The sequence below is a fragment of the Callospermophilus lateralis genome, chromosome 11 (genome assembly GCF_048772815.1).
Source record: "Callospermophilus lateralis isolate mCalLat2 chromosome 11, mCalLat2.hap1, whole genome shotgun sequence".
NCBI classification, from domain to species: Eukaryota; Metazoa; Chordata; class Mammalia; order Rodentia; family Sciuridae; genus Callospermophilus; species Callospermophilus lateralis.
The window spans coordinates 5,936,647-5,963,626 of NC_135315.1; the positions used below are offsets into that span (position 1 = coordinate 5,936,647).

The window sequence follows — 26,980 nt, forward strand, 5'->3', positions numbered from 1 at the left end:
GCGCTTTACAGTTTTGCTGTTAGACTGCGTGAGCAGGGCGGGAGTGCAGAGAGCGGGGAGTCTGGCAGCGCCCGCTGAGTAGGTGAGTGACCTCTACCACCTCCCTCCTCGCGGTCCTGTCGCAGACCTGCACACTCGCTCTCCCGGGCGGATCGCGGGCAGCACACACAAGCTGGTACTCACGCGGAGGCGGGGACTGGGACTGTACTCAAGGGCACACCTGACTCTCGAGGCATCTTCAGGGGACGCTGGAGGTAAAACTCCGTACCCCTCCTCCCCCGCACTTGCGCACGCGGATCCCACATGGAAGGCGAGCTCTCTGACTTGGGGAAACAAGACACCTTGAGGCACACCTGGACACTGGTATACCCACGTGGGGGACCTCTGCAGAGTCCCTCAGCTGAGCACATGAGTGCCCGGGCACTCACCATGGTCACCTGTGTACTGGAGAACTGGGGTCTTCCGCGGAAAAGAAGCAGGGTGGAGAAGGCAGCTGTCACAGTCCCACCCCACCCACTCTGCCACGCTCACCAGCAGTCTCCGGTCTCTGGGTGCTACCTTATATCATGCATATTAATCATGTTTTTGTTCTTGGTTTTTGATACTGGGCATTTAACCCAGGTGTACTTTACCACTGAGCTACATCCCCAGTCCTTTTTATTTTTTGAGACAGTTTCTCACTAAGTTGCCCAGGCTGTCCTCTTGCCTCAGCGTCCTGAGGTTACTGGGATTACAGGCTTGCACCACCTTGCCCAATGATAGCTCTAATTTCTTGAGCTCAGGTCTATATCATATCCAGCTATACAGAACTGCTTATTAATAAAAATCTCCACACACCCTAGCCTTCCCATCACCTTTCACCGTGCTTGTGAATCATGCAGTTATATCCTGAGCTTCCAGAGGAAAGAGCCTGATATCCTCCCGGTGACTCCTGAGACTAAGCCAGAACACCTGCCACTTGGGCTTACCCCTGATTCTCTCCAAGAATGCAGGAAACAAACGGATACTGTTCCGGGTGACCTGAGCAGTCCCAGGGAAATACTGGGAGAGGTTTAACCATTAGGTCAGGTCACCTGCCTCTCACAGGTGCCTGGGAGGGGGTCCAGGGTGGGCGACAGGAGAAAAAAAAAATCAATGATGGGTTGGGGAAGTGGAGGGTCACTATGTAGGCAGTGACCTCCCCATTACTACAAGTATTCAAGAACTAGGTTAATTCTGAAGCCCATTCTCAAGTCATTACATATTTAGTTTTAGTTTAGTTTTGTTTTAATGCCAAATTAAAACAATATAGAACTACAAGAGAGAGAGAGAGAGAGAGAGAGAGAGGTATCTTCCCTCTGCCCTTCTCCCAGGGCTAATTTACCAACCACCTGTCCCATGTGTGCATCCTTACAGATTTTGTTTCTATATTTTATGCAACTGTATGGAGCGGATTTAGATCTTGCTGCTTTTCTCTAATAAAAAAAAAAAAACATATTTCAGGCATATTGTACTGAAACCTGTTTTGGTTTTGGTACTGGGGATTGAACTCAGGGGCGCTCCACCACTAAGCCATACCCCAGCTCTTATTTATTTATTTATTTGGAGGGGTAACAGGGAATGAACTCAAGGGCACTCAACCACTGAGCCACATCCCCAGACGTATTTTGTATTTTATTTAGAGACAGGGTCTCATTGAGTTGCTGGGCTGGCTTTGAATTAGTTATCTTCCTGTCTCAGCTTCTCGAGCTGCTAGGATTACAGGTGTGTGCCACTGTGCCCAATTGGATATAATCTTTTAAATATTTCAGTTACCAATTTTTAATCTCACACCCAACACCCTTCCCAGCCCTTTTACTTTTTTATTTTGAGACAGGGTCTAGTTCAGTTGCTGAGGGCCTTGCTAAGTTGCTGAGACTGGCCTGGGACTTACCATCCTCATACCTTAGCCTCCTGAGTCACTGGGATTATAGGCATGCACCACCACACCTGGTTTGGTGAAATTCTTACAACAACATAAAAATATGCTTATGACATTCACATTCTATAAGCCAGAATATGCAGACAAAACCCCAAAAAGGAATATATGAAGTTAAAAATATTAAGATGGCAGGTTCTTTTTTTATTATCTCTTCTAAACTTTCTGTAAAGTTATAACTTCCATAATCTACAAATTCTTTGGGTTTGTTGGTTTTTTCAGACCTCTGCTAATCTCTGTGATTCCAATTTTTGTATATATGCTGCTGAAACAAGCAGTAGAAATTCTTTGGTTTTTAATAATTTATTCACTGACAATTTTCTAAGCCTTTGCTGTGTGCCAGGCACTGTGCTGGTCTCCGGGGATGTAGATGTAGATAGGTGGCTGGGTCTTGCCCCTGTGGGTCCTCCTTCCTGTGGGCAGAGGTGGAGAACACATACTAGCAGTTGCTGGTGCTAGAGGGAAACAACGGCATCTCCAGGAGGGGATGCTCTGTAGTTAGAGCTGGTGGACCAGAGGAGCTGCCCTAGGGAAGAGAAGGGGCTAGGAGTGGGGCTGCCATTCGGACACCGGGAAGTGTACCAGGAGGTAAGGCTTGCAGTTAGGTGTCCCCGCAGCATTTTGTGGAAACTGGTCAGAAGCACTGAGACCTCCCTGGTTAGGTACGGAAGGGAAAATGGTCCGGGGTGAGGCTGAAGGGGTCAGTAGGTCTGGCCCAGATGGGGCTGGAACATTGTTTCATAGCATAGTACAGCTCCACTGTGCCGGGTGAGTCTAAGGTGTGTGAAAAGAATGGGAAACAGCCAGGTGCAGTGGCGCACACCTGTGATCCCAGTGGCTCAGGAAACTAAGGCAAGAGGATCACTAGTTCAAAGCCAGCCTCAACAACAGTGAGGTGCTAAGCAACTCAGTGAGATCCTGTGTCTAATAAAATACAAAATAGGGCTGGGGATGTGGCTCAGTGGTCGAGTGCCCCTGAGTTCAATCCCTGGCACCACCCGGGGTTGGGGGAAGAATGGAAGGCAGAATGAGCCATTTACCTCAGTGGTAGAGCACTTTACTGGCACATGTGACCCTGGGTTCAATCCCTAGCATTGAAAAAATTGTCAAAAAAAAAAAAAAAAAAAAAGAAGAAGAAGAAGGGAAATGCCAAGGGGCTCAGGAGTCACTTGGCTTCTCCTTTGGATAGTGGGGTGCTTGTAGATAATCCTTGGTCTCTGATACCATATGACTGACAGCCTCCCTGGGTGCGGGGGCACATTACCTCAGGCAGGGTTTACCATTCAGTTGTCAGAGGTCATTGGAAAACCACCTGATCTCTGGACATGAATGATTTCTTATCAAGCCTGTTCATTCATTCAGTCCCCAGATATTGAGCACTTACTATGGTGGGCTCTAATCTAGTGCTAGAAGGGCAGGGGTGAACAGATGAGATCATGGGTTTTGCATGGGGGGGGGGGACAAGAAACAAATGTACAGTTATCAATATCTCATAGTTATAAGGCTTCAAAGAAAAAGACTGGTGCTGTTTTAGAAGGGTTGGGCAGGGAGGGCTGCTTTGAGGAGGTGATGTTTGAAAGACCTTAAGAAACTTTTCTTCATATTTACTCCTTGTTTCTTGCACGTAGCTTGATACTGATGGACGTTGGATGGACCAGAAGCAGGGATGGTGGGCTATGACCCCAAAGAAGATGGTAGGAGTAACTCCAAGTTTGAGGTGGCAGTGGCAGGGTCTGTGTCTGGACTTACCACTCGGGCACTGATCAGCCCCTTGGATGTCATCAAGATCCGTTTCCAGGTACCCTTTCCCCTTTTGCCTTGTGAGGGATTGGAAGACAAGTTCAGTTTTTCTTGCAAAAGCAGTTTCTGAAACACAATTTTGTCAATTTTGTTGCCCTCAAACTTTTATGAAATTTCCCCTTCTCACCCCACCCCCTCCGCCACCATCCTGACCTGTTCACTTTTGATCCCCAGCTTCAGATTGAGCGCCTGTCTCGCAGTGACCCCAATGCAAAATACTATGGGATCCTACAGGCTGGGAGGCAGATTTTGCAGGAAGAAGGCCCAGCAGCATTCTGGAAAGGACACATCCCAGCCCAACTTCTGTCCATTGGCTATGGAACTGTCCAAGTAGGTGGCAAGGACCTGACCAGGCCCCTGGGGTCATGTTGCTCAGTGGAGGAGCAGAGGGAGGGTGAGGAGAGGCAGCTCCCATGCTACTCGCTTGAGGAATGTGACATCAGACTGAACTATATCTTGGCATTCCCTTCTCTATATCCCCAGGTTCATCCCAGTGACAAGTGTTGTACCTAGGAGACTGATATTCTGCCCCAGACAGCTTGGCAAAGGGTGATACTAATGCCTTTCATTTTTCAAAATACCATCATCACACATGTGCTTCATTTGAATTTCACAGGGGCATTGAGAGGAAGGTAGAGAGGTGTTGTGTGGACCACGGGGAGGTTACGTGAGCTGACAAGGCCATGTGGCCTACTCATGGTGGGCTTGGAGTAGAACCCAGGCTTCTTGACTTCTGGTCATTTGTTCCTTCAGCTGATGTCAGTTTGTGTCATGGCATACAGTATGTAGTTGTATGGTGGTTGTGATGGTAATGGGCAGCCCTTGCAATCTGTGGGCCTGGCCCTTATATTAAGCATTTATATATACTATCTCATAGCTCTCCTGTGAGGCAGGTTCTGATGTCACTCCTAGTTTTCATATGAGAAGACTGAGACAGAGCTTTCTTAATCAATCCAACCAAAGTCACTCATGAGAAAGTGGCAGAGATAGGGCTAGAGATCTAGCTCAGTTGGTAGAGTGTTTACCTTACATGTACAAGGCCCTGGGTTCAATCCTCAGCACCACAAAAACAAAAACAAAAAAAAAACAAAGGTGGCAGAGACAGGATCCCCACCCAGGCAGTCAGTGCCAGAGTAATCCCTGCCCCCTCTTTGAATGACATCACAGTCCTGGCTCAAGTCTGGTGCTTACCAGGCTGACACATGCCCTGTCATTCCATCTCCCCAGCTGGTACACAAGGAGGCATTGCAGTGTGGTGAATGAAGACTGCGCCCTGATGACATAGGGAAGCTGAAGTGGCTGGGGGAAGATCTGAGTGTGAGGGTGTCACCCTGTGGAACACTCTCCTGATAACAGTCTGAGGAGAGTGGTTCTCAGATATTGCTGGTGTCAGCTGTTAGGGGGTCCTCTGCCAAGAATCACATGATGGCCATCTTTCCTAGTTGTCAGAAAACTAAGTGAACAAGTAGAGTTTTCTGATATAAAATTTTCTCCCTGTTCTTTGTGTGTGTGTGTGTGTGTGTGTGTGTGTGTGTGAGAGAGAGAGAGAGAGAGAGAGAGAGAGAGTGTTTTAGTTGGTTGATAGGATAGAACCCAGGGCCTCACACGTGCTAGGCAAGGCTCTAATGCTGAGCTACACCCCCAGATATCTTTGAATGCTTTCTTCTTCTTCTTTTTTTTTTTTTTTTTTTTAATATTTATTGTTTAGCTATAGATGGACACAATATCTCTATTTTATTTTTATGTGGTGCTGAGGATTGAACCCAGTGCCTCATGCATACTAGGCGGGTGTTCTACCTCTTGAGCCACAACCCCAGCCCCTCTGTCTGCTTTCTTAATTCTTTGATGTCTGACTCTATTTTAATGATTTATGAGTTTGTTTGTTTGTTTGTTTTTTCTTTTTTACATGCACTGTGCTTAGAGATAAGGCATTTGAGTTTTACATAATTATAAAAGTATTTCTTGTGTTTGGTCACTGCTCAAGGAGTGTATTTCCTCAGCCTTTTCCCTGTCCCTGGGGAAAGGGAAGCACTTGCCTGGCATGTGTGAGGCACTGGGTTTGATCCTTAGCACCATATAAAAAAATAAATAAAATAAAGGCATGTTGTCCATCTACAACTACAAAAAAAAAAAAAATGCTTCCCAAAAATGCTTCCCAATATACCACCTGCCACCCCTCCCTGGGGTGGCAGGTGGTATATTGGGAAGCATTTGGTCTGAATCCTCACTCATCTTTTGGGCCATCAGTGACTTTCACTCTCTCTTGCAGTTTTTGTCCTTTGAGCTGTTGACTGAGCTGGTCCACAGAGCCAGCCTGTACGATGCCCGTGAATTCTCGGTGCACTTTGTGTGTGGCGGTCTGTCTGCCTGTGCAGCCACCCTCACCGTGCACCCTGTGGATGTTCTGCGCACCCGCTTTGCAGCTCAGGGTGAGCCCAGGGTAAGTGGCCAGGGCCAGGCATGGACCTGGATGAGGAAGGTGATGCAAAAGTTGGGGGTTTTGATTTTGGAGGAGGCCAAACTGGGGTAAACCTGGGTTCTCAGTGCAGTGGCCAATTTGTCAAATCTGTAACTGGTCAGCACCATGCAGATGCTCCATGTCCTGAAGGAATCCTCATGGATTCCCTGGGGAGACAGAAACTAGGGATGTGAAACAGAACAAATATGTGCCCAGTTGTGGGTTGGATGAAGATAGGCATCTGGAAAAGTAGGACTTGAAAACTTCTGCGTCTATTATTGTAAGGATCTCCTTTGTTTCTACAAAGAATGGGTTGGAGGGGTAGTTGAGTCAAGCTCAAGGAAGGACTTGCTGAGACAGATTAGGGGGTTAAACCCTGAAATAGTTTCTAGCATAATGTCTGTTTCCTGGTCATATTTAAGAATAGCTCTGTGTGTTGGGGCTGGGGTTGTGGCTCAGTGGTAGAGCACTCGCCTAGCTTGTGTGAGGCTCTGGGTTCCATCCTCAGCACCACATAAAAGTAAATAAAATAAAGATATTGTGTCCATCTACACCTAAAATATTTATATTAAAAAAAAAATAGCTCTCTGTGTGTGTGTGGTTCTCAACAAAGAAAGAATTTCCCACTGTCTCCCTTCTGCATCAGGGCACCACTGAGGGGTTGAAGAAAAAAATAAGTAGTGACAGTGCCTAGTTCCTCTCCTGGCACTTTCTGACTTTTTATAAAAGTCCATGAGGCCATGTGCTGTGGCACACACCTGTAATCCCAGTGACTGAGGACATGGAGACGGGAGGATTGCAAGTTCGAGGCCACCTTCAGCAACTCAGTAAGACCCCGTTTCAAAATAAAGAATAAAAAGAGCCGGGATGTAGCTCAGTGTAGTGTACCTAGGTTTATTCCCCAGTACTAGACAGACAGCAGACAGACAGACAGACACACACACACACACAGTCTATGAGAAGGGAAAAGTGGAGAGTGTATTAGGAGAATACCATTTTACCTCTACTAAATAAAAATTACAGGAGGCCATTGTTTTGGATTAAGCTCCTGCCCAGGGCCCCAACAGACCAGACTAAAAATCTAAGTGGAGTTACTCAACATTGAAGTTCTAAGTCATGAAGCTGAAACTAAGCATATTATTGACCTTACAAGAAATCAGGGTTAGAGAGAGAACAGCGAAAGTTTCCAAACAGGCCAGCTTCAGTTAGTGGGATAATGAAGTTCCCTCTACCTAATTGTATTATTATTTTTAAAAATATTTTTTAGTTGTAAACGGATCTTTTATTTCATTTATTTATTTATATGCGGTGCTGAGGATCAAACCCAGTGCCTCACACATGCCAGGCAAGTAATCTAGCACTGAGCCACAACCCCAGCCCCTCTACCTAATCTTTTGATCAAAAAGTTAATGTACTGGTGCTAGGGTTGTGCTCAGTGGTTCGAACGCTTGCCTAGCACATGTGAGGCACTGGGTTTGATCCCCAGCACCACATAAAGAAAATAAACAAAATAAAGGTATTGTATCCATCTACAATTAAAAATATTTTTTTAAAAAAGTTGATGTAGGGGCTGGGTCTATAGCTTAGTGGCAGAGCACTTGCCTGGCATGTGTGAGGCACTGGGTTTGATCCTTAGCACCACATAAAAAAAATAAATAAAGGAATGTTGTCGGGCCCTGGATGTGGCTCAAGTGGTAGCGCGCTCGCCTGGCATGCGTGCGGCCTGGGTTCGATCCTCAGCACCACATACAGACAAAGATGTTGTGTCCGCCAAAAACTAAAAAATAAATATTAAAAAAACTCTCCCTCTCTCTCTCTCTCTCTCTCTCTCTCTCTCTCACACCTCTCTCTTAAAAAAAAAAAAAAAAAAGGAATGTTGTCCATCTACAACTACAAAAAAAAACTTTTTTTAAAGTTAAATGTAGGGCTGGGGATGTGGCTCAAGCGGTAGCACGCTCGCCTGGCATGCGTGCGGCCTGGGTTCGATCCTCAGCACCACATACAAACAAAGATGTTGTGCCCACCAAAAACTAAAAAAAATAAATAAATATATAAAAAACATACTCTCTCTCTCTCACTCTCTCTCACATTCTCTCTTTAAAATAAATAAATAAATAAATAAAGTTAAATGTAAAGTGACGGGCTGGGGATGTGGCTCAAGCGGTAGCGCGCTTGCCTGGCATGTGTGCGGCCCAGGTTCGATCCTCAGCACCACATACAAAGATGTTGTGTCCGCCGATAACTAAAAAATAAATATTAAAATTCTCTCTCTCTCTCCCTCTCTCACTCTCTCTTTAAAAAAAAAAAAAATGTAAAGTGACATGATGTTAACTAGTTGTTTTTCTATTGTTTTGTCTCCTATCCCCATCTTCCAAGGAAAGTACCTTGAAATGACCCATCCAGTCTGACTTTTGTTTCTGCATTCTTCAGAAAAGCAGAGTGGGAACTCCAGGCAGCATCTTTGCAGTTGCTAGTGGACTTCCTTTAGAGCTTGACACTTTCACAGAGCTCCCCAGGGTGGAATCCTTCAGTGTGACCACCAGCAATTTTGGAGCCACTCAGTGAGAGGGGCAAGCCTTCCCTCAGCCCCCACTTTCAGCAAGATGCCATGCCATACCCCAGCTTGGCTGAGTCAGAGCCCCTCAGGCCACTTCAAATATCCTGGGGGTGCAGGGGGAGACCAGGAATTGAACCCAGACAGGCTTAACCACTGAGCCACATCCCAGCCCTTTTTATTTTTTGTTTTGAGACAGGGTCTTGCTAAGTTGCTGAGGCTGGCTTTGAACCTATGATCCTCCTGCTTCAGCTTCCTGAGTTTATTCCCTTACTGGGATTATAGGCATGCACCACCATGCCCAGCTCAAATATGTCTTAATAGAAAGGAACTAAGAAGCAATTGAACTGTAGTTTTTCTGCATAGATATTACACTTTACCTATGGAAAAAGCTCTAAACAGCATAAAATGGTATTTGGGGAACGTTCTTCTTCCCCTGGCCCCTAGAGACACTGCACAGCTTCCTTCCCTCTGTGGAGGCAGTTGCTGTTCCTGGCTTTTGTGTATCCTTGGGGGTGGGGGGGGCATAATTTCTGTATAGTTCATTTCTCTACAAATTCTGCCCTATTCTTGTGCATCCTGCTGTGTTTGTTTATCTGTTGGGGGATTATTCCACATCAGTCATGTGGATCTCCTCAACCTGTTTTTTGGTTGGTTGGTTTTGGAATTGGGATTTGAACCCAGGGTACTTTACCACTGAGCAACATCTATAGCCCTTTTTATTTATTTATTTACTTATTTTTGAGACAGGTCTTCAGCATATTGATAAGTTGCTTAGGACCTCACTAAATTGCTGAGGCTGGCTTTAAACTTGGGATCCTCATGCCTTAGCCTCCTGAGTTGCTGGAATTACAGGCATGTGCCATTTTGCCCAGCTTATCATCCTGTTTTTTTTTTTTTTTTTTCTTTAGTTGTCAGTGGACCTTTACTTTTTTACTTAAATGTGGTGCTGAGAATTCAACCCAGTGCCTCACACATGCGAGGCAAGTGCTCCACCACTGAGCTACAGTCCCAGCCCCTCATTATCCTGCTGCACTGTGTTCTCTTGAACCAGTGGATCATTATTTATGTAATCATCACCCACAGATGAACACTATTTTTTGCTCTGGTGTGGCCCTTTGGACACGTGCTTTTGTGCACACATGTGGATATAAATTTTTAGAAAGGGAGTTGCTAGAAAACTCTACCCTTGGCTCTTTGTCCAGAGTTTTCCTGGAGTTGGGCTGGGGATGTGGTAGAGTGCTTGCCTAGTATACATGATGCCCTGGGTTCAATTCCTAGTACCATACACACACATACACACACACAAAAAAAAAACTTCAGAGTTTTCCTGGACTGTCCTCTTGGCAGGAAAAATTATGCTCCTGGGGGCAGGATCTTTAGAATAAGGGGGAGAGAGATGATGAGCTTGGTTATAGGGCAAAAATAACTCACTGAACTTGCTCAAATTGCATCTGTGCTGTTCAGGTCTACAAGACTTTACAAGATGCTGTGGTGACCATGTATAGAACTGAGGGACCCTTGGTCTTCTACAAAGGATTGACCCCCACCTTGATCGCCATCTTCCCATATGCTGGGTTGCAGTTCTCTTGTTACAGCTCCTTGAAGCATGTCTATGAGTGGGTCATGCCAGCCAATAGAAAGCACAGCGGTGAGACGTTCCACAAGTGAATCGCCCTAGCCCAGCCTGCGCCATGTGTCTCTTTCTGAATCGAGAAGGAAATAGTTTTCTCATCAGAAGCTAAGGCATCCCTGTTTCCTGTACCAGGCTGTATAGTGTAGCCAACAAAATGAGTAAACCCAGCAGCTTAGAAACAACTTTATTTCTTCTATCTCTTGCCACACCAATCACTGGCATCAATGAGATTTATTTCTAGTGATCAGTCCTAGTTTTCCCCCATTTTTTTTTTTTTTTTGGTACCCAGGAGTGCTTTACCATACCTGCCCAGTCCTTTTTATTTTTTTGAACCCAGGGACACTCAACCACTGAGCCACATCCCCAGTCCTATTTTGAATTTTATTTAGAGACAGGGTCTCACTCAGTTGCTTAGCACCTCACCATTCCTGAGGCTGGCTTGGAACTCGAGATTCTGCCGTCTTAGCCTCCAGAGCCACTGGGATTACAGGCGTGCGCCACCAGGCCCAGCCTATTATTTTTATTTTGAGGCAGGGTCTCACTAAGTTTCTGAAGGTCTCAATGAATTGCTCAGTCTGAATGACTCTGCTGCCTCAGCCTCCAGAGTTGCTGGTATTACAGGCATGTGCTGCCACTGCACCCGGCCTGAATTTTTTGTTTTGAATCCAAGTTACAAATTCACTTTTTGTTGTTGTTTTCTGGAAGGGACATTCTGTTCTCTCTACAGCCTGGAACCATGTCCCATTGCCTAGCCTACTGTCCTTTATAGCCTCCAGTGGGAGACTGCTACATAAAGGCTCACGCCCTGTTGGCCTCGCCTGTCCAGCCTACAGTCTGTTATCATTCTTGTTGAGAGTGACTCTGGTTTTGGCTCCTAGATTAAATTCCCTTTGGCATCCAAGGATGCTTGTGGGGCCTGGGTTTGTGGTGAAGATTAGACCTGATGGCATTTAAGTTTCCACTAGGATTGCACTTCTCTTCACCTCTCCCCTCAATCTCATTTCTCTGGTGCAGAGAACCTCAAAAACCTGCTTTGTGGCTGTGGGGCCGGAGTCATCAGTAAGACCCTCACCTATCCCCTGGACCTCTTCAAGAAACGACTGCAGGTTGGAGGATTTGAGCAGGCCCGAGCTACCTTTGGACAGGTGAGCTGTCCCTGTGCAGAAAGCTGTGATTCTAGCACTCACATGAAGAAGCCAGAATTCAACTCCTGCCCATTGGGCAACACGGGTCCCTCTACCCCCAGCCTGATCCCTGTAGTTTAATTTCTTTGCATAAATAAACACACATATACTTTTCAACAAAATGGGGTCATACACTGAATGTAAGGTTTTGTAACCTGTTTCCATTAACCAACCTGTCTTGTAGAGACTGTTTGAATTTGGAATGGGAGAGGTAGAAGAGCCCAGGACAGAGGAGGAAGGTCTTACTCCTAACAGAGACTATTCTGTTTTGGCCGTAATTGGGGGATGGCTCTTGGGAGGACCAGTGGGAACCAGGGTCAGGGAGGGAAGCCAGCCTCAGAGCTTGGACTTGATTCTTTATGATGTTGAAAGGGAGGGCTGTCCTGCCTTGAGGACACAGATCTAGCAGCAGTTTGTGGTGTCAGCTAGAGGCAAAGAGATCAGGCTGGAGGGGTGGCACTGGTCAGGCTAAGAGCTAGCAAGGGCCAGATTTAGATTTGTAGCCCAAGGAGAAACAGGTGGAATGGGGTGAAGGATTTGAGTCACCTCTCGGTAGAGGGTCCAGAACTGTCAGTGGATCCCCAGAGCCACAGTCAGCCCGTGCCTCCTCTGCAGGAAGGAGCTCTTTCCAGCTGCTGGCTTCAGGCACTTCATCTGTGAAGTCTCACTTAGCCTACTTGGAGTGGAAAGAATGAAAGTAACTTACTTGCTGTTTTTGCTTTCATTCCTTCATCTGGCAAGCATTTATTGGGAATGTGATGTCCTAGGTGCATCTCTGTTTTACTCACTTCATCTCTGCTCAACCTGAACCTTTCTCTCCCCAGGTGCGGAGATACAGGGGCCTCTTGGATTGCACCAAGCAGATTCTGCAAGAGGAAGGTGCCCAAGGCTTCTTCAAGGGCCTGTCCCCCAGCCTGCTGAAGGCTGCTCTCTCCACAGGGTTAGTGTTCTTCTGGTATGAGCTTGTCTGTAACTTCTTCCACTGCCTGAAAAGGACAGACAGCTAGCTGTGGAGGCAGGAAGAGACTGAGGTCTTTACTGGAGGGCACCTCCTGAGAGAAGCAAAACCTGATGTCATATGGCACTGAAGGCGCTTGTCCTGCCTGCCCTCCTGGCCAGCCTTCCCAAGCATGAACAGTCACTGGGAGCAGGGTGGCAACCCTGACCCATCCGGATGGGATACCATCAGAAGGGCCAGGACTTTCTCCATGATGGAACAGAGGTCTGGGGCTGTGGGACGAGCAACACCGGTGAGAAGGAGCTCCCACTCGTTTCTTCTCAGTGCAGCGCAGAAACAAAGGAATCAGACACTACCTTCCAACTCATGGCTGCATCCATTGGGGAACTCTTGCTTCTGGAAGGAGCTGCAGTTTGAGTGCAGAGAGCAAGGAATGGGCTCTTTGCAGGAGTTTGGTCCCCATCCTTGGGCTATTTTCCCCAACAACTTTTTTAATAGCCATTAAAGCAAAAAAGCACATTCCTTACCTTGCTCCTCCACCTTCCCTTACAAACTGCATCTTTGCTTACCCAGGATAAGGGAAGGGACTCTAACTTCCTCAAATTCCACTTTATCAGTTACAGCTACTCCTAATAAACCTAAGGATAAAGTCCCAGGTGAGTCAGTCATTTTCAAAGCCTCCAGACCTAGACTTTATGTCTACAAAGGCACTAGCACCAGACCATGTTCTCCCAACAAGGCACTGGCTTCCAGGGAAGACATACCAGTGACCCTACAGGAAGTGGAGGGAATGTGCTGATGGACAAGATCTGGTAAAGGCACAGCCCTTCCCCCATTCTACCTTGGTTGGCTCCCCTTTCGCAGGCCCTGGGTTAACCTTGTTGGGTGAGGAGCTTACAGCCAGGCCAGCTGGCATCAGGGCCTGCTCAGGATGTTCCTTCTCAGCTCAGCACAGCACTGTGTGTGTGTCCTCTGGAGCCCCAGAAGGGTCATGGCCTCAAAGCTGTCCAGTGAGCAGAGGGGGATGGAAGGGGCTGGACAGACAGCCTGGTGATGGCACAGTTGGCACTCCAGGGAAGTTACCAGAGCCCAGGTACCCACAGAGGTGTGTGTCTAGATGTGGAGGAAGAACTTCAGTTACAGGGGTATGACTGCCACCCTTTCCATCTGCCGAGTCTGCTGTGGGGTTAGGCTCTGAGGAGGGAGGAGCAGCACCTTCACCTTGGCCTCACTTGGTCTCAGGCTATGATGCTGCAGCCCCTGCACCAAATTGGAGACACCTTCAGGGAGTGGCCACAGTTTGAGGGTGCTGGGGCCTTCCCGGGTACCTTGTGATCCCCGAGTTCTTTCTCACCATCATGCTTCTTTCCTTGGACCTGGCTCTTTGTAGTCTGTTCAGATCTGCTGATGAAGGTCCAGGCTACCGACTCTCCGAGGCCTGGGCCTGCTGCAGGCAGCTGCATCATTGTATTTAATGAAATTCCATTGGAGTAAAGTATATGCTTATCTCTCCTGCTCACAAGAGAATTTTTGCTGCAGCTGAGAATTCTCCATTTCCAGAGAGACTTTGGCAACACTCTTGACCGGGCTGTGGGGGGTGGGGCGGCAACTACGAAGCTCACCCAGTCCCTGCCAAGAAAGGCCAAGGGCACAGCGACATGGACCGCATGTTGCCAATTGGGACCCTTCCCTTCGACTGCCCCTTTGATTTGAAACTTATTTTGTTAGTTTCGTTGGAGTAGGAGAGGGAGTTGGTGGGGTTTGACCCAGCTCTTACACCTGCCCTCCGCCTTCTCTACCTTGGTGGGTGGAAAAGGGGACACTGCACGACCCCGGAAGACGCTGCTCCTGGACCAAGCCACGCCCTCAACGGACTCCTCCCACCCGCACAGCTGGTCGGAGTCTCTTGAGTCAGTTCACCTGAGTCCCGCGAGGGTCAGAATGACAGGGTTGAGGTGGGGACGCCACCACTCCAGTCCGAGGACTTCGTGCGGATGGAGGAGCAGGTTCGGCCCAGCGGCACGAGCGGCTGCGGTCCTGAACAGGGCCTCAGCGCACCGGCTGAGGAGAGGCGAGGTAGGGTGAGCTCTCCAGGCGCGACGGAGGCAGCTTGGCAGACGCCCGGCGCAGCCCCACCGGGGATCCGGCCGCGGTGGTTCGGGGACCGGCAGGTGGCGCTGGCGAGCCGCTTCGCACCGCGCCGGGAGATGAGCTCAGCGGCGGCCGCGCAGCACTTTGGACGGGCGCGCGCTCCGTGGCCGCCTGGAGTCCCCGGGCACGCGGGCGCGGCGCCGGCCCGGCAGGTGGGTCGCGAGGTCACGCAGCCGTTCCCGCTCGCGGGACACCGCATGGCGGGCTCCGCCGCCCGCCCTGCGCGGCGCGGAAGGGCGCTGCGGTCTGGGGGAGGCTGCCGACGTCTGCAGACCCCTAAGGTCGTTTCCTCTGGCCAGAGGGAGGCACAGGGTCCAGAGAGGGACGCCTCATTCCGCTCCCGCTCTAAGAAGGATCCGGATTGCAGCACAGTCCCGATGGGTAGGGCCAGGTTTCTGCCACTCGGGAGGCCAGCTTAACCAGTCGGTTCGGGGCGGAAGCTGGCCGGGACAGTGGGAGCTCGGGCTCCGAGTGGCAGGGGCGGCCGACGAGGATCCTGCACCCACCCAGGCGGTCGACGCCTGCGGGTGGGTTTTGAGGACTGAGGACGACCCTGACGAAAGCTGAGGGAGAAGGTTGGGAGAGGGCCTTGGATCCCGCTGTACGGAACCGGCTGCAGCTCAGAGCCCTCATTCTGGCAATGGAGCTGAGCCGGCAGCCAGCAGGCCGGTTTATATGGGCAAGTCTAGCCTCCACCTACCCACGCCCCCAGCTCAGCGAACCCTTCCCCCAAATCTTCCCTGATATCGACTGAGAACAACCTGCCTCCTGCTGGGACTGGAGGGTAGGTGCCTTCACCCTTCATCTCTCCTCTTGGGTAATCCCAGAAGCCTAGGGTTTCCTAAACTGAGCAGCAGGTGCTTGGCTGGTACCCAGTCTCCGCCAGAAGCAGGCTTGGCGGGCTCTCAGTCAACCACTGAGTGCCATGGACCGCTCAGTTGCACCTGTCCCAAACACTGTTTGACCCGCCCAGGGCTGGAAGGATTAGAACCCTGGGCTCGGGTCTCCACGCCTGAGTCCTCTCCCTATGCCTCTTCTCTCAGGTGCTGTCATTAATCCCAGACCATTAAAGAGCTGCTGGGTCTGAATGGTCATGGGGGAGGCCAGTAGAGAGGAGTATAAAATCCAATCTTTTGATGCCGAGACCCAACAGCTTCTGAAGACAGCACTCAAAGGTGAGCACGAGATTCCACCTGAGCTGGGGCAGGAGCTGCAGAGAAGGGGCTGACCCCTAGGGCCAGGGAATGTTCATCCCTCTCCCTTCACTTTCTGAGGAGTCACAATCTAACTCTTGAACTGGAAGATAAGCTACATTAAGGCTAATATTTGGGAGAATGGTTCTGAAAAACCCTCTCTCAGACTGTAAAGCTTTATTCATTCATTCATTTATTTATTTTGAAATACCCATGAAAGAGGAGAGCAGTTCCTTTTAAACCTTTGTATTTGATTTGCTGGGTTCTGCATTGCTGAAGCCCACTCTTGGTTACATGGGGCTACCTGACTTGGATAGAGGATGGAAAACATTGATTTGCAGAGGAGATAATTACTGTGTCCCAAAGCTTTCCTTCTATAGCAATCAGGACAAAATTGTGACCCAACTTCTAATTAGCAGTGCCCATCACATGCCAGGCTAAGCCTGTGGAAAAGCCTACTTATCAGGAGCTGTGTGTGAATCATAGAACTACCACCCCCCCTCAGTACTGATTAACCCAAGGGCACCCTACCACTGAGCTACATCCCCAGCCCTATTCTTAGATTTTTAAGACAGGTGTAAGTTGCCCAGGATCAAACGTATGATCCTCCTGCCTCACCTCCGAGTAGCTGGGATTACAGGTGTGCATCACTGCTACATCTGGCTAAAAGAAAATTTCTTCTGTGAAACTGATGTAGACAGCTTAGTATTAGTGTTCCTTTCTCAACCTAGTGCCAGGAAGATATGTGTCCTAAGAAGTTTTTGCTTTGTTTGGTCTCTACCAGCCATGTAACTCCCTATTTTCTCTCTTTGGGCAACCAGGGGTCTTACAGCTGGAGCTGCTTCTATGAGTGGTTACTTACCCCCTTCTGTAGGTATTCTCCTTTGTGGTGCTTGGGGTCAAAGCTAAGGCCTTATGCATACTAGGGAAGTTCTGTATAACTGAGCTTCCCCTCAGCCTCTTCTTCATCTCTCTAAGTTTAAGCATATAATGTGAATACCCTAAATATCTCAAATTCCTCTTGGGAGCAGATGAAGGCAAATGTGATCAGCAGGCAGCTCTAGACTCCCCTCCTATCTTTACCTAGATCCAGGCGCTGTGGACTTGGAGAAAGTGGCCAATGTGATTGTGGACCATTCTCTGCAGGACTGTGTGTTCAGCAAGGAAGCAGGACGCATGTGCTACGCCATCATTCAGGTTGGGGGGTTGGCAGAGGAAAGGGAGCTGCTTTGAGGAAGACTACTCAGTAGTGGGAAGAGGCTGCCAGCAGGACAGAGATACGAAGAGCATTAGCTCAATGGCAGGGAGAAGTATAGGATAGTGGGGTGACCACATCACTGCCCCTGCCCCTCACCAGCCTCTCCCTGGCTCACAGGCAGAGAGTAAACAAGCAGGCCAGAGTGTCTTCCGTCGTGGACTCCTCAACCGGCTGCAGCAGGAGTACCAAGCCCGGGAGCAGCTGAGGGCACGCTCCCTGCAGGGCTGGGTCTGCTATGTCACCTTTATCTGCAACATCTTTGACTACCTGAGGGTGAGGCCCCAGCCACCCTGTGAGGCAGAGATGACCATTTCTCAAGTTTGAAATGCTCCAAGCATTTCAAACTTGAGAGATGGCTGCCACTCTGTCCCCTCCTTTTCCTCCACAGGTGAACAATATGCCCATGATGGCCCTGGTGAACCCTGTCTATGACTGCCTCTTCCGGCTGGCCCAGCCTGACAGTCTGAGCAAAGAGGAGGAGGTGGGTAGCCCTGGCACAGAAGGCTGTAGAGGGCTTGGAGGGCATCATTTCTGGGTAGCAGCCTGGTGGGAACATTTAAGGCATGTTATAGTTACATGACAAGCTGCTGGGTCTGGAATTTATCCAGGACAGACAGCAGCCAAGACTGACTGGCTCAGCAGCTTCTCCCCAGCAGGAAAACCAGGCTATGATAGGAATGGTGACAGCCACAGCCAGCTGTGGGCACAGATGGCCTAGAAACCAAACCAGGTCAGGCAGTCAGTGGGAAGCAGGAAAGTGGAGTTCAGAAGCAGTTTGGAGAACAGGTGAGGCCTGCCGGGCCAGATGTTCTAGGCAAGGTTCTGAACGCATTTTTTTTTTTTTCTTTTTGGGTATGGGGGAGTACAGTTACCAGGGATTGAACTCAGGGGTACTTGTCCACTGAGCCACATCCCCAGCCCTATTTTGTATTTTATTTAGAGACAGGATATCTCACTGAATTGCTTGGTGCCTCGCTATTGCTGAGGCTGGCTTTGAATTTGCAATCCTCCTGCCTCAGCCTCCCGAACCACTGGAACTATAGGCATGTGCCACTGTACCCGGCCACTTGTTTCCTTCCTTACATGTGGGTAACATGGTGGGAGGTGTGAAAATGAAAAACTAGAATAAATGGGGGCCTGACAGTCAGGAAGCAATACTACTCCTGTGAGAGGCAGGTCCTACCAGACTGACGAGGTATTTCCTGTTACCTCTGCAGGTGGACTGCTTGGTGCTCCAGCTGCACCGGGTTGGGGAACAGCTGGAGAAGATGAATGGGCAGCGCATGGATGAGCTCTTTGTCCTGATCCGGGATGGCTTCCTGCTCCCAACAGGCCTCAGCTCCCTGGCCCAGCTGCTGTTGCTAGAGATCATTGAGTTCCGGGCGGCTGGCTGGAAGACCACGCCGGCTGCCCACAAGTATTACTACAGTGAGGTTTCTGACTAGGTTTGGCTCAGTGATTGCTCACTGCAGCACTGGTCTTTACTCCACCCTCCTCCTAAGATGGCAAGACAGCTGCCTTTTCCAAAGGCTTTCCCTTTCTAGACTTCCACATCTCCCCATTTATGCCACAGTCCTCTCATTCCCTTCCCACACTCAGAGGTTGGCGGGGACACCAAACAGATCTGCTCCCTCGGCTCAAGACTGATCCCCTTTCCCCACAGCTCAATCAGCCTCTCTCCTACCACCTTTCCCCTGGGCCAGTCAGAGAAGGGCAATTTCTAACCACTGTACCCTATAATAATTTCTGCAACAGTACCTTGGTGCCTCAGTTTCCCCATATGTAAAATGGGTAATCACAGTCATCCATAGGATGCTTTGGGATTTTGAGGAGCACAGAGCACAGCTTGCACCAGAAACTGCTTTTTATACATTTTGTATAAAAACCACTGTGGAAACCAGCCTATATCCTCCAGCCAGTTTTAATGAATGGTAGTTCTTATATAATGTGTTACACTAGTTCAGATTAAAGATTTTCTAATCATCATTTCTGATACAAAAATTTCTTCCTTTCATAGTATCCGAAGGCCCACTCTGAGGTGAGAGAAGCCTGGGCCCTGAGTTTCTTGGAGAAAATCAATAAGTTGACATGTTCTCTCTTTACAAAGAGATGGGACAGGGAGAGCCATTCTAGCCCCAAAGGAAGAGGATTGATAGGCAACAAACATGCTGCTCCATTCTTCTCAAAAGGAACTATATCCTTAACCCACAGATACTTTTCAAGAGAACAGTGGCTCATAAGGTTTTTTTGTTTTTAAATGGCAGAGGCCCTGGGCTCTGATGGGAACCTTTCCTCCCCCTCTACCACCAACGGTAGTGGGCCAGGGCTCGGTTGGCCTCAGCCATCTTATGCATATCGTGCTTCCTCTTGATCACGGGGCCTTGGTTGTGAAAGGCCTGCAACAGCTCATGTGATAGCTTCTCTGGCATCAATGTCCGCCGGTGCTTATTCTTTCGGCATTCAGTGATCATCCACTTCATGGCTAGGAAGCGGCGACGACGGTCAGCTAGGGGCACAGGGACCTGGGTGAAGGGACAGGACAGGTAAGCGGGTCCAGGGGCTTGCCATGGCTGGGGACTCCTGACTCCCAAAGCTGTAAGGAATGGCTCTGTATTTTCTCTAGCACAGTAAAGTTCCTGAAGAGAGGCCTGTCTTTTTTTCTTTGAGCTTCCCTCATCTTTGGATAACCTCAGGGTAGCAGACATAAGTGGCTTTGCAAACCTCACCAAGTATTGGCCTTTTCCCCTCTAATGGAAGCTTTGCCACATAAAAGCTTTGATACAAGCACTGATTGGAAAAAGCCCCGTTTTTCTGGGTGACATAGCTACTTTGGGTGACCAAGAGTGCCTAAAAACATGACCCTCTGTACAAGACTCATTTGCAAGGCTCTATGTGTCAGATACTAAAGGTGCAGTGAGAAACTTCGTACCATAATGGAGTTTATACTGATAAGGCAAGAAATCCTTCTAATACCAAAGATTATTACAACCTATGCTAGAGATACCAAGTTCAATACCACTAAAATTGATGAACCATCAGTTATGGGTCAAGCACTATGCTAGATACTGGCATATAACTTTGGGATATAAGCGTAGTCCCTTCGACAAAAAAAAAATAAGATTTAGGACAACAGGATGCTAAACAGAAGGTGGGAGGGATGGGTTACCAGAAGATGTCATTTAGCTACTTCTTTGCTCTCTTCCTTTTCCGTCTTCTGCTTACATAACTAAAGTGAGTAGATCCTGATGGTCTCTAGTCTAGAGAGCTAACAATCTTTTGGCCCAGCTCTGGGCCCTCCCACCATCTTTTTTTTTTTTTGGTGGGGGAGGGCCTTTACTAGATATGGAACCCCAGGCTTTATGAATGCTAATAAGCAAGTGCTTTGCCACCGAGCTACACTCCTAGCCTTCCATTCCCATTGTTTTCCATGTGGGCAGCCCTGCTTTCTTGCCATACCACTCACCTGGTAGAAATGGCCACCCCTGAGGATGGGTACCAGCCCAATTACAGGCTCACAGTTTTTCAGTGCTTGGTGGAAGATGGTGTAGGGGTTGCGTTCAATGGTTGCCTGTTCCTCTCCAGAAGCAGCATGGTACTTCTCAAACTGCTTCCTTTTCACAGATTCCAGAGTCTGCAAAGGGAGACAGTGGAAGAGGTTGCACCAGGCTTCATATAGAGTTGACCCATCCAGCTAGTACCTTGCCCTTTACTCCCACCACTCAGTTCTTCGGCAGTACAGTTGTACTTATCATGTACAATACAAAGTTCTTAAGTGCCTCCGTCTTTTGCTAGACTAGGACAGAAAGAGTGGGCAGAGATTTGTGACATGGCAGGGAATGGCAGTTGTTGACTCCTGTAGGACCTCATTGAAGCCCCAAACCCTATACATTACTGGGGAGTTAATTTGAAAAAAAAAGGCATATGAATTGATTTTAATATTTTTTTGGGTACTGGGGATTGAACCCAAAGAGCTTAATCAGTGAGCCACAGTCCCATCTTTTTTTTTTTTTTTTTTAAATGCTGAGATAGGGTCTGGCTAAATTGCTTAGAGTCTCCAACTCTCCTCCCTCAGCCTCCTGAGTTGTTGGGGATAAAGGTATGTGTCATCATGCCTGGCCCATTCTTCTTGAGGAGAAAGATAACAGGAGGAACTCTTTACCTGGTTCATGAGAGATCTGGCCAGTACTTTGTTTCCTCCTTTCATCATCATGTTGGTGAATTTACTTTAAGGAGAAAAGCAACAGGTTTAGTGTTCTAAGGCTGTATTATGGTATCCTTGCTGCATACCCTCCCTGGGATAATCCCAGTCCGTGGAACAAGTGTTTCCATCTAACCTGATCACCGGGTCTGCAAACACGGAGCTTGTTTTCGTCGCTGGGGCAGCTTTGATGAGCTGAGTTTTCTTGAGCTCCTGGTCATATTTCTCCTCCTCGGTGAGCTCTGCCACAGACTTGCGGTAATGTTCCTTGTCAATTAGGGGATCTCTGAATTCAGCACCATAGCGGCTCCACCTCACCTGGGTTTGCCTGGGAGCGGGAAGCAAAGGAGGCAGGCACAAGCTGACTCCACAAGTGAACAAGCTTGACTTAACAATAGGTATGTGTGCCAACCCGCCAACGAGGGAGAGCAGCACGGAAGCCGCGTGCTTTACCTGAACAGTAATAATTTTGGCTCTGTCCCAAGAGGTAGAAGGACCTCCCCCAAACAGGTCAGGAAAGCTTCCTCCTAGTCAAATGCTAACGGTAAGAACAGGCTCCCGCCAGCTCACCTCTCCACCCACCTCCAGGCATCTCAGCTCTAAACTCTTAACAGGGCTGCACTTACAGCTCGAATTACACCCAGGCATAGCCCGACCTCCCAGCCAAGGGGCAGTCACTAAATCTTCAGATTGGCCCAAGGTTACGCAGCTGGTTAAGAGGCTTGAACTTAGGTGTTTCGACCCCTAGAGCAACGCTCTCTCCAAGGTCCAGCGTGGGTCGGCCTGTGGTTCCTTTCTTTCCCCGCAGGTCCCTCGGTGAAGACCCAGGCGGTGCTCCCAGCTGCCCGCTGCCCTCTTACCCTACAAGCGGACTGACAGTACGCAGCAAAGCCGGCGCCAAGCCTGACCAGCCTAGCAGAGCCTTCAGCGCGGGGGCAGCCATCTTGGCCGGCCACGAGGACCCCACAAGGACTGTCCTCGGCGCGCCTGAGCTAGGGACGGGAGACGGGATAAAGACGTCAGAGGGTCCTAAAACTGCATTTCATTCTCATTGATCTGCACATTAGAATCTCTCACTCCAAGGGTCAAAAGGAAGAACCAAAAAGAAACACTCCCGGTCCCAATATCCGTCGCAGTCTGGCGGACCCTCAGTAACAGCGCTCACTCCTCTCAGGCCCCCATGCAGGCCCCGCCCTGGTTCAGCTCGTACAGACTCTCGCGAGGGTTGAGGCCGCGGGGTCGACCCGGGCGGCTGCAATATGGCGGAGGCGGAAGGGGAGAGCCTGGAGTCTTGGCTGAGTGAGTAACCGCGGCCGCTTCTGCCTGTCCTCGAGCCGCCGAGCGGTCCCTCTCCTCACCCCCCCGTCCCCTCCCGGGCTCCGCGGCGGCGCCGCCTGGCGGCTCGCGCCCGGGCGACCCCTTGGCAAGCATCCGGCGATCACGCCCCTTCGCGAGCAGAGGGCCCTTCTCTGCAGCGCGTCCTCCCGCTCCCGCGCGAGGCGGCCGCAGCTTTGGGTCCTGTCGTGGCCCGACAGGCCTGGGGAGAGTGGCAAGGAAGTTCTCAGGGCTGACAGTCATTGGCGCTTTGGAGCTGGTGGTAGGGCCGCTCCCGAGTGTGACTCCGGAATTTCTGTAGCCCAGTCCCCGAGGAAGGGAAAAAGCTCCGGATTTGGGCTGAAGCTCGGGGGACAGGTGGGTGCTGCCACCGGTAACAGGGCTGCACTTACAGCTCGAATTACACCCAGGCATAGCCCGACCTGGCAGCTTCAAAATCTTGACCATGGAGAACTGACAGCTTTGCTCAGGCAGAAAGCTTGAAGTGCGAGTAATTTTCCAAATAGAGCGACGATAGACAACTGGTTTGTTAAGTCGACGTTGGGACTCCCTCACACGCACACACTTGATCTTCGCGACATAACACACTCTAAACGGAGAAGCAGTTGGAAGCTGTAACCAAAGCGGTGTATTGCTGTCATTGTTAATTCATATTACTCTGAAAGAATGAGGGTTAACCTTAGCAGGCAGTATTTTGCTAAAGGGTTAATAAGTGAACTTTCCTAAGGGCTAGACCCTCTGGGGGTCTCTTTCAGTAGAACAGGTACTGGACAGGATAAGACAGAAAGATGTGGACATCCTGCCTTGTGCAGTATGCCTTACTGAGTAGTCTCCAAGTTCTTGAGGGTGATGGCTGTTGCCTCGAGTTGCCTGACCTTTCTTAAGAAACCCATTTCAAGAGGTAGAACCTAGGCTTTAACAGAGCACATTCCAAAAGGGAGAAAAGTAAAATTACATTTGCAAAGCCTGCTGTTGAAGGTAGGTCACAAAGTCTTTAGTATATGTGGAACTAACTGTTCTCCATGGAGCTCAAAATGCTATATAGATATTCATTGAAATTGTTTACAAGTATCCTAGCAAAGAAGGTTCTGCTGTCAAAAGTTTCTCAAAAACATAACACCCTGACTGCAATCAAACTACCTGCCTAGAATCATGTAGGATTTCATAGTGGAATTGGTTTGATTCAGATTTGGGGAGGGGGGATTTGGGAATTTGATTGGCAAATGATCCAGCAAGGAGATAAAATTTAAACTAAGTCTTAAAAAATCAGAAAAATTGGCCAAGAAAACACTGGATGATTCTGAGTGTGTAGTGCACTCAGGAAGCTGAGGCAGGAGGATCACATGTTTGAAGCCAACCTGAATTACTTACGGAGACCCTGTCTCATTAAAAAGAAGAAGAACTGGGTATGGTGGCACACACCTGTAATCCCAGCAACTCAGGAGGCTGAGGCAGGAGAATTGAAAGTCTGAGGCTCAAGAACTTAATGAAAAAGCCCTAAACAACTTAGATCCTGTCTCGATATTTAAAAAAAAAGGACTAGGGATGTAGCTCAGTGGTAAGACACCTCTAGCTTCAATCCCCAGTACCAAAAACAGAAAAAGGGGGAAAAAAACCACTGCATGATGAAATGGAGGGAGCCAGTCTGTTTGTGGGCACAGAGAGAGCTGGAGTCACCCAGCATTGAACACAGTATTGTAGGTGTTTGGCTGGTTTAGGCAGTAAGCTCTTAGAGGGTCTCGTGAGAGATCAAGCTGGGAAGTTAGGGCCAGATTCTGGAAGAGTGGGTATTTTAGACCCAGAAGTTTAAATTTCTACAGTTATCAGGTCCCCACTCCTCTGGTTCCATCAGTGTGTTAGGAGGATTGATATATAGGAGCTTTACATAGGATGTATTAGAGGTTAAGTAAACAATTGAGAATTAAGAAGGCAGGATTGGCACAGGAATAAAAAAATAAATTTAAACAGATATTAGGCCAGGTACAGTGGCGCCACCTGTAACCCCAGCAGCTAGGAAGGCTGAGGTGGGCAGGTTGCAAGTTTGAGGGCAGATTTAGCAATTGAGCAGGACCCTGTCTCAAAAAATTAAAAAGGCTATGGATGTAGCTCCGTGGTAGAGCATCTGAGTTCAGTCCCCAATACCACCAAAAAATGACATTGAGAAAGAAGGGACCCCAAAACTGGTGGGAATGGGTGAAGAAAGGCAAGGAATCATAAATGGGTTTCAAGCCTGGTTGTGTGGGAATAGGGGCCAAAACATATCCCCACCCCCAGAACTGATGATTGAACCCAGGGATTTGTACCTGCTAGTCAAGGAATCTACCACTGAACTACGCTCCCAGACTCCCTGCCATTTTTCTTGGCGGTGGGTATTGGGGACAGAATTCAGAGGCACTTGCCCACTGAGCCACATCCCCCAGCCTATTTTGTATTTTATTTAGAGACAGGGTCTAACTGAGTTGCTTAGCACCTTGCTTTTGCTGAGGCTGGCTTTGAACTCATTATCCTCCTGCCTCAGCCTTCTAAGCCACTGGGATTGTAGGCGTGCACCACCATGCCCAGCTTTCTTTTTTTTTCTTTTAATGGTGGTACTGGGGATTGAACCCGGGGGTTCTCTATCATTGAGCTACATTCCTAGTCCTTATTTTTAAAAGTTTTTTTAAAATTTTGAGATGGTCTCGATAAGTTGCTGAGGTTCTTGCTAAATTGCCAAGGCTGGCCTGGAGCATTCTGTTCTGCCTCAGTCTCCTGAGTGGCTGAGATTGCAGGCCTGTGCCAACAAACAAGCTTTTGAATATGGCACCAGTTAGAGAAAATAAGTCAGAAAGAATGAGTTTGCTTTTAGAGTCATATTTGTACCAAATTGGCGTTTGTAATTGTGTACGGTTTTGTCCAAATTTCCCCTTTTCCCATATATTAAGCCCAAAGAGCACAACTTCCTCAAGAGTGGCTCTGTGTCTTAAACTTCTGTAGTCCCTCCTGTCTAAAATGCTGCTCATTCATTTTCTCTGAACATCTCAGAAAGTTTCACCTGTGTTTCAAGACCCAGTTCATCCGTGAACTGTGTTTCAAGACTGCAGTTCATCCGTGATCCCTTTCCATCCTCTCTTATTTCTAAGTCACTGCTATATGGAACTTGGCTTCCCTGGATTATCGGAGCCATGTTGGAATGGGGTACTCTGTGCTGCTGTCTTCATCCCTATTTGACCTTTGAGTTCCCATGAGAGTCAAGACTAACAATGGAATTAAGCTGAAAATGAGAGCAGGAGATCTAAAGGCACAGAGACAGAAGAGAATAAGACAGGCTTTCACCAGAGATCTGAAAATAGAAACCATGAGTCAGAACAGAGCCCCAGAGGGGCGGTTCTAGAAGGCAGGGTCTGCATGGGAGTCTTCACTGTCTCCCCTGCCAGATGAAAGAGAATGTTAAGTGGGTGGAAGGGCATGTTCCTCTGTTGGAGGAGCAGTAGGCTCATAGAGTCACCCAGCATCATCTCCAGCTGTTTCTCCCAGCTCCTGTGGTGACAGATATACCTTCTAAGCTGCTGGGAATCTGTTGCAGACACTGGAAAGTGGCACTGACCATGGCTCCAACTAGGGCTTTTTATGCCATGTGCAGACAGAATGTTCACTGTGGCAGTAGGAATGTCTTTAGGGAAGTGAGATTCTTAGAGGAGTGAACACAGCGGTGAAAAGTAGGGGGGAATGTTTCAGGAGGCAGGGATGCTGTAGGGAGTGGAGCAGGCCTGGGAAGAGTGCATTGTTTGGTGATTGTCCATTGTTTATGGGATGGAGAAATCCACATTTTACTGTTTGGGAGATACTTTTCCCTTTGTGAACAGTGCAAACAGGTGGGCTAATCTTCTACCATGAAGTTTGTGACTTTTACCAAAATGATAAAAGGGTGGGGGGAGGGGAGTTGACTCCTTAGACAATCTTATTTTTAAATCCTCCAGCTTCTTGGTGTTATGTGAAGTGATAGCAATTAATAAGAAAATCGTGCTAATGCTTGAGAAGATTTCAGAGAAGTGGTGGGGAGTCAGGCTTTTTGGGGAAGGTGATAGCTAGGGGTTGGCTATGGCAGTCAGTGCAGGATTGCTAGGCATTTCTTTCCAAATGACTGCCTTCGATTAAATTAATCTTCCTTCAGCTGGATGTGGTCTTGGTGCACACCTGCAATTCCAGCGACTCTGGAGGCTGAGGCAAGAGGATGGCAAGATCCAGGTCAGCCTCAGCAACTTAGTAAGGCCCTAAGCAATTTAGCGAGACCCTGTCTCAAAATAAAAAAGGACTGGCCA

General features: G+C 48.6%; 4 protein-coding genes across 18 annotated transcripts in view; 3 read left to right on the top strand and 1 right to left on the bottom strand.

The window, feature by feature from the left end:
- Slc25a19 (solute carrier family 25 member 19) lies at positions 1–14,576 on the top strand. 5 transcript variants are annotated; one of them, XM_076871030.2, is made up of 7 exons: positions 1–82; positions 3,586–3,755; positions 3,932–4,087; positions 6,027–6,197; positions 10,237–10,420; positions 11,420–11,550; positions 12,414–14,576. In XM_076871030.2, the coding sequence occupies exons 2-7, from the start codon at positions 3,624–3,626 to the stop codon at positions 12,594–12,596; spliced, it is 957 nt and encodes a 318-aa protein (XP_076727145.1). In that variant the 5' UTR covers positions 1–82; positions 3,586–3,623; the 3' UTR covers positions 12,597–14,576. The 5 variants fall into 5 exon arrangements, with proteins under 5 accessions (XP_076727145.1, XP_076727149.1, XP_076727148.1 ...); XM_076871031.2 differs by lacking the exon at positions 1–82 and adding an exon at positions 89–254; XM_076871034.2 differs by lacking the exon at positions 10,237–10,420.
- A 79-nt stretch (positions 14,577–14,655) lies between these two features.
- Positions 14,656–19,135, top strand: Mif4gd (MIF4G domain containing). Of its 3 annotated transcripts, none has more exons than XM_076871040.2 (6): positions 14,656–14,850; positions 15,742–15,873; positions 16,979–17,088; positions 17,267–17,422; positions 17,538–17,630; positions 18,367–19,135. In XM_076871040.2, exons 2-6 carry the CDS (start codon positions 15,786–15,788, stop codon positions 18,592–18,594), a joined length of 675 nt encoding a protein of 224 aa, XP_076727155.1. In that variant the 5' UTR covers positions 14,656–14,850; positions 15,742–15,785; the 3' UTR covers positions 18,595–19,135. The 3 variants fall into 3 exon arrangements, with proteins under 3 accessions (XP_076727155.1, XP_076727153.1, XP_076727156.1); XM_076871038.2 differs by lacking the exon at positions 14,656–14,850 and adding an exon at positions 14,857–15,482; XM_076871041.2 differs by lacking the exon at positions 14,656–14,850 and adding an exon at positions 14,857–15,079.
- Mrps7 (mitochondrial ribosomal protein S7) lies at positions 19,055–22,677 on the bottom strand. The gene is made up of 5 exons (XM_076871037.2): positions 22,208–22,677; positions 21,484–21,675; positions 21,309–21,372; positions 20,613–20,780; positions 19,055–19,671 (listed from the first exon to the last, which is right to left on the bottom strand). The coding sequence occupies exons 1-5, from the start codon at positions 22,288–22,290 to the stop codon at positions 19,450–19,452; spliced, it is 729 nt and encodes a 242-aa protein (XP_076727152.2). The 5' UTR covers positions 22,291–22,677; the 3' UTR covers positions 19,055–19,449.
- Gga3 (golgi associated, gamma adaptin ear containing, ARF binding protein 3) overlaps positions 21,235–26,980 on the top strand; it is a 28,242-nt gene continuing 22,496 nt past the window's right edge. For 5 of the 9 annotated variants that reach the window (XR_013092713.2, XR_013092712.2, XM_076871024.2 and 2 more), the window contains exons 1-2: positions 21,237–22,646; positions 26,833–26,906. Coding sequence is in view for 7 of the 9 variants with exons in the window: in XM_076871024.2 (XP_076727139.2) it covers positions 22,528–22,646; positions 26,833–26,906 (193 nt within the window). In the remaining 2 variants the exon portion in view is untranslated. Of the gene's footprint in view, positions 22,647–26,832; positions 26,907–26,980 lie in introns of all 9 variants that reach the window. The other 4 variants (XM_076871023.2, XM_076871022.2, XM_076871025.2 and 1 more) reach the window with 3 other exon arrangements.